At 39.7% G+C, this 9,889-nt stretch overlaps 1 protein-coding gene across 1 annotated transcript in view; it reads right to left on the bottom strand.

The window, feature by feature from the left end:
- Positions 1 to 8,772, bottom strand: part of LOC104626066 (monofunctional C1-tetrahydrofolate synthase, mitochondrial-like) — a gene marked incomplete at its 5' end in the record, with an annotated part of 61,814 nt that extends 53,042 nt beyond the window's left edge. Inside the window, 4 exons of the mRNA XM_010293889.1 lie at positions 5,174 to 5,351; positions 5,773 to 5,873; positions 6,920 to 6,961; positions 8,633 to 8,772. Of these exons, the coding sequence (XP_010292191.1) occupies positions 5,174 to 5,351; positions 5,773 to 5,873; positions 6,920 to 6,961; positions 8,633 to 8,772 (461 nt within the window). The remainder of the gene's footprint in view (positions 1 to 5,173; positions 5,352 to 5,772; positions 5,874 to 6,919; positions 6,962 to 8,632) is intronic.
- Between the last annotated feature and the right edge of the window lie 1,117 nt (positions 8,773 to 9,889).

The following is a 9,889-nucleotide window of genomic DNA, read 5'->3' as shown; positions in this document are numbered from 1 at the left end:
CCTGCCTCATGCCATATGCCTGCCCTTCTCCTCTCTTCTACCTCCCGGAGTGTTAGCCCCCTGCGCTCCAGCTGCCTTGCAGGAAGGGGCAATGCACCTCCTAAAAAACTTCATTCAAACCTACGTTCCCTCCCCCAGGCTGAGGATGGCTGCTGTAAGTCAAGGGAGAGTTCACCGCAGGAGGAGAGAGGAGACCAGGACAGCAAAAGAAGGCACGTTACTCACCAGGCGTGCATTAGTGGGGAATACAGCTTCCCCCCCGCCTGCCAAAAACAGGCACTGAAGCCAGGGGAATTTGGGAATGGGATGCGTATGTTTCTATCCTCTCCTATACTCCCTCTAGTTATCTAAACTTACTTTTAATGGGTCAGTCAACTTTATTTTGAGTAATAGCTTTCTGCTACAACTTAAAGACCCATACTTCAAGAAAAGTGAACCCAGAAAGGAAGTCAACAGTGATAAGAAAGTTGATATTTTGATATTTTCCATATGTAGCAAGAATATATAATTTAAAAAGCACAGATTATTTCTTAGAGAGTTCAGGAGGCCTTTAGAACAAACCTATTCTCCAAACACTAAAGAGAAATACTCGGCAAGAAACCAATTCAACGGCAAAAGAAGAGAGATTAGTGTGCAGTGGAGGCAAAAATCCATATTAAAACCACACACTACTATAGTATTTATTACGTCTACTGCCAATAATCTTCTAAACTATGTTATAAACTCTGGAGCCTATCATATAAAAACTCATCCTTGCTCCTGAACCACCCACACCCCATGCAATTCCTAATACTATACATTGTACACTCTATCTGTTGATGTCCTTTCCTTGCACTTCTAAAGTGACAACAGTTAACAAAGTAACAGGGGTTACTTCTCAGAGGTCACTTCTTGTACTTGATCCATGAAATGACACTGGCACACATATGCACTCCCAAAATCGTATATGCAGCTATTCTTTCCACTACCCTCAAAATATGCTTGAAGCTTATTCTGTCCTCATTTCAACTTTTGAAAAATATTTGTTAATCTAATACTAAATGTCAAACAAATCCTTGCTAGAATCAAGGAGTATTAAAAAACTCAAAAAGTACAAGCAACAGCTACTAGGATAAAAGCAAAAGGTTGCCTGCTTAGAGAAATAAATAAAGAGAACCTGAAAAGCAATATAAAAGTGGGACTACTCATGTAGAGACACCTGAAGAAGTTTAAAGAGACTGCGTTAGATGCTTCAAGGAATACAGCCACATTAGCACAGTCTTCTAATTAGACTAGCTTGCTACAATACTCCACAGGACCACTTAACTGAGCCCGAGTCCTGAATTGACACAACTGTGTTGTGTCCGCTGTCTAAAGTTGCTCATTCAGCACATGTTGGGTATCACTGCACAAGATGGTATAAATGTAGAAACATACCTCAGGATTCAGAAGAAAAAGCGCTGATCCTCAACTTCTTACCAGTATTTGACAGATCTAGAAAAGACTTTCTTGCTCTTTGCACATTATACACATTTGTAAACACCTTTCAAAGAAGCCTTCATTTCCAGGTATATATTTGGAAATTACATAAAGCACTGCAGAGGTGTGTGCCATTTGGAAAAAAAACAGAGAGCACCCAGTTGACCTGGACTATCCTGTGTTTAGATGCCCGACTGTATACTAATAATATGGTTTGGTGCAAACTTTGGTCCAACTAGTAAAAAAGGATCTAAAACAGTTTTACATATAAGGGTTTCAGGTTTTGTTTTTAAATCCCCAGGGTAATGCTTTCTAACAAAATATCAAAATGCTGAATGAATCTATTATGGCTACAGTGGTCTCTGCTGTTGGAAGTTGTTCTAATTATAGCCAGTTTTGAAGGTAAATTCTGATGCAGTTTTACAGACTGAGGAAAATAAGATGTGTAGACATCAACGGACTAAATGGAGACATGGAATAAAGTGAAGGGCAGAGTAATATCATAAAGACAGAGATATGAAAGAAGTGGTAGTGGTTTTATGCAGAATATTTCCCCCTTCTATGTTCCAAAGGGGAAAGAAAAGAAAAAAAACCAAACCACCACCACAGAAAACCCCGTCAAACTTAAGGCAACCACGACTTCAAAGTATTCAACTAACTGGACAAATCCATCAGTCACTGGAAAGACGAGGGATGGAAATGTGTCCTTTCACTTAAATCTCCTTTAGGCACAATGACGGAGGGAAATCATCTGTCTCAATCCCATCTTACTACCTCTTCTCCTTCTTAATTTTCTGTTATAGTTACCCCTTTGAACATTAGAACTCAGTCCTCAAAACTGCTACATCAAAAAATCCTATTACAACCTTAATTAATATCTAGGCAGGCTCATTTGGAAGAGGTGGCTTTTCTTCATGTCCCTATAGGCCCAGCAACCAAATGACCCAACATACCATACAAGAGTTTCACTCTCCTACTTCCAACTGCTTCTATCCCCACCCTTTGCACAGTAAGAATGAAACAGAAGCCTGAACTTTGCACTTTACTGTTTTTGTTGGCCTGAATTTACTTTTTTACAGTATTTTAAAATCTTTATATGTTTTTATAAAGTCCCTTCAACATATTTTTGAGGCTTATAATACTTGTGTTAAGTTATGGGATATTAAGTTGATGTAAAGATGTGATTTATTCCCCTTGTGCTTAAGACCGTGCTGCTTATGCGACACAGCACAAAAAGATGTGTCTGGGAAAGACATTAAAGTAGATACCAATCTCATTTTCTTCCTTCATAGAGGCAGAGTCCACCCCTACTGATCCTTTTTACTCACTCATACCACAAGATTGTAAGCTACACAGAATATAGTAACAGAGCTATAATATGGAGAGTTTAACAGAGCTTAAATATGGAACTTGTCAAACGCTAATGTGCTATCTCTGTAATGCAAGTCTCCTATGGGGAACGCTATTACACATATTTCTGAAACAATTTTTTTCCCATTTTATTACACAAAACCCATAAAATGATATCCTCAGTTTCCAGAGCATCTCATTAGAGAAAAACTCAGAAAGGCAGATACATTGTCCATTGTTTGGCTGTAAAAATGTTCCGTGGGCAAAATGCCCCAAATAGATGCTGCAGCACTTATATTCCCAAGGTATTTCCATCTATTCTGTGAAGGCAGTGGTTAATACTAATAAGAGTTCTCTGGATTACTGACATTTGGCAAAACAGTGGGGGAGGTGGAAAGAAGAAATAAAATGGGTGCAGCAGATACGGGGTACCTATCAGGGAGGAGAGAAAGTGTAAGACAACAGTAGGGCATATCTACCTCAGGTTGAACTTTTTTTTGGTGAGAAGAATCAAAACAGGAACTTTCAGCCATTTAAAAGAATGAAGCTGAGGTTCTGCTCTTAAAAAATAGCATTCAAACATTTTCTAAAGAGATTTAAAGTAGCACTGGGGCACAGGATCTGAAATTTGACAAGGGCTTCCTTTGTTCCAGAGAAGTCTATTTTGCTGCCCAAATTTTAACCCACCCACATCTGGATAGCAAGAAGGCCCTAAGAAATCATTTGTACAACCTTTGTGGCAATGCATCCCTCCAAATGTTCTGCCTGCATGGTGGTACTCCAGCATAGTACTTTCAGGGGCCGAAGCAGCCCTTCCTTGCAAGCTGCTCCTTTTGACAGCTCAACGATGCTGCGATGTCACCTTGCAGACAACTACAATAACGAAGTCTTCAAGACATGGAAAAGGAGTCATCATCTCTGGCAGACAAAGGATTGAAATTTGGACCACACTATCCTTTGCTAGGTTATCTGACTAAGGGCCAAGTAAATTAAACACAAAGCCCAAGCAAGGATCAGAGGAACAATGATAGGTGGAGGAACCCTACTAATGTCATCAGCAGAAAAACCTCATCAGTGCAAATTAGAGCACACTGAATTGGCTGTTTCCTAAGACCAAGGGGAAGGATGAGACCATTGTCCTTGGTGTGAAGTGCACCAAGGCGAGTCCATGGGGAAACTCTTTAATCAGGAAACTTTGCAAACCAAAGGGGGTGATTGCCTACAGCAGCACAGGACTCACTATGGGACGTAGGAAGAGGAGCATTTTGTGATTGTGTGAAACTTATGATGGGATTTTTGAAGGGGATTGTGGGAATGTGTAAACATGTGTGGGAAAGGGAGTAATCAAGGTGGACTGAAGAGGAACAACTGTGGAGAAAAAATGTGAGGCAAAAGGGGAAGAAGGGGCCAGTCGAGTGTAAAGCAGTCTAGTCAATAGCTTGTCTGACTGAGCTCTCTGTGCTTGAGCACCACAGTCAGTCCTCTAGTCTCGCTAAATCTGATTCCTGACTACCTTCGGTGTGGGTGTGCTCCCTCCTCTTGATGTGTATGTATGAACACTGGAGAGCAGGAAGAAAGGTCTGAGTGCCAGCAGCTGGAGTGAGCTGTGAACCTCAGGGGCTCGTGGACCCTGATGCCAAGAACTGGAGCAGGGCAGGGGCACTGGAGGCTGCTCCTGGATAGACGGAGGATCTCAGGCCAACAGCAGCAGTGACCCATGTATCGTGTGTGCCATATTGTACCAGCAGACTCCAATCCCAATCAGCAGGAGAGAGGAACAGGGCGGCCCATGCTCTTCACATTTGTCCGAGGGCTGTGGGTGTGTAAGTGGGTGCTGGTAAAGGCAGTGCTTTCTCTCTGCGTTGGCCTGTCTGGCTGGGCAGATGTGTAGCATGAGCGTGCACATACTACCTCTAACATCCTTGTCATACAGAGAGTGAATGCTTCAGGGAGCCACAACCTGGAGCAATACCCATGATTGTGAGACAGTAACTATATTTCATTTTAGCTGATTGTCAGGACAAATATCATGACTGTGAGAACTTTGTGGAGAAGTCTCCCACAATAATTTGATAATATTCCACCTACAGACATACTTTTATGTTAAACAAGATAGTACCAGAAACGTTGTTCAATGCCCTAAATAACAAGCATTACCAGCAAGTATCCTGTTCCTCTCATTAGACGTGCCACAGACTGTTTGTTCTCTTCAGCTTTTGTGATTTTAAGCAAAGTCGAACCCCTTTCCAAGTACATTAGATAGCTTTGTTGCAGTGTTCTACCTGCTTTAAAACCAACACTGATGCAGCATGCATTCATTAAAAATAAATAAATAAAAAATACTACTACTACTACTAAATCTTACCTCCAAGCCGTAGAGATATTTGAAACTGGTCTTCTGACTGGCTGCCTTTTCCACAGCTTGAGCTAATTCTACTGCTCCTCTGCCGCCAGCCGACCAGTGATTGCAGGGTACAGCATCAAATGCTCCAGACTGCTTTGCAATCTTACACACCAGGTCAACCTCAGCAGGAGAGTCAGTTCTGCCGATCAGAAAGTTCCGTCTCATTATTTTGTTTAATTAGTTCTCTTTTATAACCTTATATATTTACCCTTATTCTACCATCAGCAGTTGTAAAGCAAGTCTATATAGAAATTCTGCCATATACATAATGCATTTATATACAGCATATGTATTTACATGTTTCAAGAACACTTTTTATAATTGTTATGGCTAAGTAACACGGAAGGTTAATATTTCCATAACAGTATATACTTTTTTTGGTGGTTTTAAAACCTTACGAACAAGCTAAGGATTTAAAGGTCTTTATATTCATGATGAAAAAAGGAAATTTTTTAATAGCTTCTTTTCTTCATGCCAAAACTGATTAATTTAAAAAATAAGAAAAATGTGAAATTTGAACTATGGATTTACTCACAAGAGTTATGAAAGAATATACTTACTTGAAGATGTTCAGAGCCACCACAACAGGAACTCCAAAGAGCTGAGAAATTTGAATCTGTTTCTGTAGATTACAGCAGCCATCAGCTACCAGCTGGAGGTTCTGTGCAATTAAATAAAAATGAATGGAAATGGTAAGACACATCAAGTCTTCTCCAGCCAAATAATTCTCCATAAACGAAACTGAACATAAACAGTGCTGATCATGACAGATGCAGGCAAGTAAAATGCTTCCAGACAAAAATATTTTGACACTTATCTTTTTAATTCTTACTTCAATTAATAAGCAACAGACATACTTAAGTAACTAAGCAGTGTCCAAAATTTGTACATGAATGTATTGCTCTCTTCTGGGACACCAGAAGACAGTGCAGCTGATGACTGGTTGCCTGTCATGATTGTGAAACGGCTCTTAGACTCTTGCTTATAAACAAACTACAGTAGTGAGGTGGGTTTGACATACAGATGCATAGTCTAATCTATATATACATATATATACACCGGATAAAAGCACATTACTGCATTTCCTTATTTACTCTTTTACCCGACACTTTGTAGGCCTTGTCTTAATTGTAACCATACACGTATCCTTAGACTGATAAAGCCAAAAGACCAGAATTTGTCTACAGCGAAGAGACAAAGAAAACACACCTGCAGAATCCACTCTTTTTTGAAGAGTGACATCCAACACCAGACATGAAGCACAAACAGATTAAACCTGTTGTTTAACAAACAGGTTAACCTACCATTAATTTCAGGGAGTATCTTTGACCCCTGCATCACTCTGCTCTTGTGCTGCCATAAATGCCTGTATGATGGACTGGAATCAAGAGCTGATCAGTCTGAAAACTTAGTAGTCCTGGAAAAACTGCTGAAAAAACAGTTATTTTTCAGCCAGCTCAGTCCCTCAGTACAATCGACTGTGCAGTCATACACATAGCACACACAAGAGGTATAACAGCAAGTGGCTTCACTTGTTGGCAATGCCTGTTAAAGGTTCACTGAATGTCAGCATTAGAGCATGCTATTGTCAACCCTGAGGCTGCACACCATCCAGCCAGAGGAATGAAAAGTTCTGATTCTCCACATACCTCGCTATTTTGTCCCTTGAAACAAAAACTTCTAAAGTTTTATAATAGTTCCTCTTACCTCTTCTGTATATTCTTTCTTCAAGGGGGCACCAGCAGTTACCTGGAACAATAAAAAAATCAAAGTCATCACAGATTGACACTTGTCAATCTGAAATGGTCAGAAGTGCACTTTTGCTTACTTTCTATGCTGCCAGTCAGCACATACATTGCACACAACATCATAGCTTGACTGCAGCTTCTGTTTTTTCCAAGTGACACCAGTACATGGAGAATAGCAACACTTCCTACTGTATTTAGGTAGCAAGACACAGGTAGTGACTCGGCAACTAGTTGTAAAAGATTTATTAGAGAGGAGGTAATTAGATTCCATGCTACATGCAGTGCAAAGACAATGGACAGCAACCTCCAACAGCTGGCTGAAGGAATAACAGTAACACAGATGACTAGAAGAGGAACATCATCTTTGGTTGTCCTGTAATAACTGCCCATGGCAAGGAACTGCATGCAAGTAATCTACTTTGCTGGAAAGCACAAAGGTGTACAAAGAGTATCACCAGGACACTATATTGAGTCTTCAAGGACCACATACATGGATCCCAGGCACTGGAATTAGTCACTTTTGTCTCAAACATTGGTCTTGGTCCATTTTATAGTTAATCGCCCAGTAAAAAGTATCTGGCACTCTACAATCCTCTATGACACATTACATAAACAAATTAAAGCTTTATGCTTCTAAAGACACAGATCAGACAGAAATAGAGACAGTTACTAAGACATATTTAAATTCTGGTTTTGCTAGATTGAATGATAGCACACAGGACAATATACCTGCCTTGATATGCATGGAGGAGTATTATTAAAAATACAGAAAACTTGCATTAGAAGTGGACTAAAAAGATAGGAAGTTATATAATTATGTCAACCTAAAAGACTGAAAAAGAACTCTTTAACTCTCTCTCTAAGAGACGATTAGCTGTAAGGGAGACCATGCATCCAAAATCTTGTGGTTGTGGAAACAGCTCTGGTATTTTCACCGAGTGAGACTGTTTCTCTGGCAGCATCACTCACTTGCATGCTGCTGGGCATATGAAAATGTTTCTAGGAGTTAAATTTCTCTCTGCTTGGCTAGCAGAGTCCAATCTGATTGTATGACTGAGAAGTACTTCTACAATCAGTAATCTGTGCAAGTCTCTTCATGGCTTAAATAGCAAAAAAATACGCACTGGTGACTTTTGGTACACTGGGAAAACACCTGCACAATTTTATCAGTTACCTTAGCATCCCTGAGGGAATTAACCTGAGCAGATTAAAGAGACAGAAGGGGTTCCCATTACTGCAGTGAAAGAAATATCAAACCTTTCACTAACAATGTTCCCTGCTTCCACTCCCATACTGCAACCCAAACTCCTCGCATTCCTCCTCAGCTGCCAACTTTCCCAGCCTGTGACTACTTCAGTGCACTTACAAATGCTATTTCCAAAGGCAGGGAAAAGAATATATATATACGTTATAGCTTTTTTTTCCATGCAAACAAACTTCCCTTCCTCAGCGAGATTTAGTATTTCTTCAAAAATCTTTCATCCCTCTTTCATTTGCGCCTTTCCATTCCTGCATTACCTTTGGAGGTAACATCTATATAATGAGGTACCTCGGGAGGGATATCTAAATACTGCCCTATAAGCTACCCCCAATATTTTTTAAACCAAGACATTTTACTCTACTTCAAATATTAGCAGCAGCTTTATTTTCCAAGAAAGGTGCAAAAACTTACATTTGGCCCACCTCCATGCATCTTCAAAGCCCTCACTGTAGCAACAAGTACAACCACACTGGGAACCAAGCCAGAGGCTCTACATTTGATGTTGAAGAATTTCTCCATCCCAATGTCAGCACCAAAGCCAGCTTCAGTTACTGTTAAACATTAAAAAAACAAAACAAAACCACACATAAAACATGCTTTCAGTTAAACACTGGGGGATATTTCTACTTTAGCATACAGTGCACTTAAATATACACCAGTACTCAGATTCAAATGAACTTTCAAATAGAGGTCTATTTACATTACTGAATCTGATTAAAAAACTATTCCCAACTCAGAAATAAATTCTCTTATTCTTGATATGTACAATATGTCACCAAAAGTAGTCACATGGGGAAAAAACCCCAAGCAATCCGAACTAGTTGGAATCAAAGTCTTTTAAAAACATCTAGTCCTCTAAAATAGCTATTTCTGTGTAATTATATTTAAAATGTTTAAAATTCTTACAGATCTAAGACTTCATTGCATTATTCCTCCTCCCTTGATTTCACTGGAGATGTGCTTTCATCATAGTTAATGGACCTAAATTCTCCTAGGTTTGCAGAACTTCTGATCATCTCTTGCCTTTGTGGAACAGATGTTTAATTGTAAACACAAAACAGCATTTACAGTCATGTCTCAGTGTTGAAGATACTCTTAAACAGTGAATTCTATAATGGGACTTCGCACCAAAGAAGTCAGGCATTAATGTAATGTGACTCAGGAAAAAAATCTGTGTGGAATTAGGATATGCCTGGCAAAGTATTTTTAGCAGAGCTACAAATAAAAGAGAAGATAATGTGTATTAAATTATGTCAGTCTCTTCAGAGTTTGCTCTGATTTATCAAATATTTCAATTGCCTCTTTTAAAATCCAAACAATTTTTTCTTATTAGACAAACACAAGCAAACAGCAATTAAAAAATTCAAGGGATTAAATCTCCTGTTGGTTGTAAATTTGCCGATGTAACTACTTCCCACCAGAGCACACTGAAGAGTTGGGATCCATGTGTGCCCCTGGAAGATGTGAAAGGACTTTCATCCAGACAAGTCAGGGTGGGAAAATCACTTGCTTCAGAGGCTCCTGGACCTGACTCCAAGCAGGGCTAGTAGTGTGTCCCTGTAACCCCAATCCCTTTCCTTTCCCTTTAAATTCCCTCTTCTTTCTCTCCCTCTTGCCAGCAGTTTTGACTCTCATGCTTAGAAGGAGACCACAAACAGCTGATTGAAC

Source organism: Phaethon lepturus, unplaced genomic scaffold, assembly GCF_000687285.1.
Source record: "Phaethon lepturus isolate BGI_N335 unplaced genomic scaffold, ASM68728v1 scaffold6279, whole genome shotgun sequence".
NCBI lineage: Eukaryota > Metazoa > Chordata > Aves > Phaethontiformes > Phaethontidae > Phaethon > Phaethon lepturus.
This window is presented reverse-complemented; position numbering and strand designations above follow the sequence as displayed.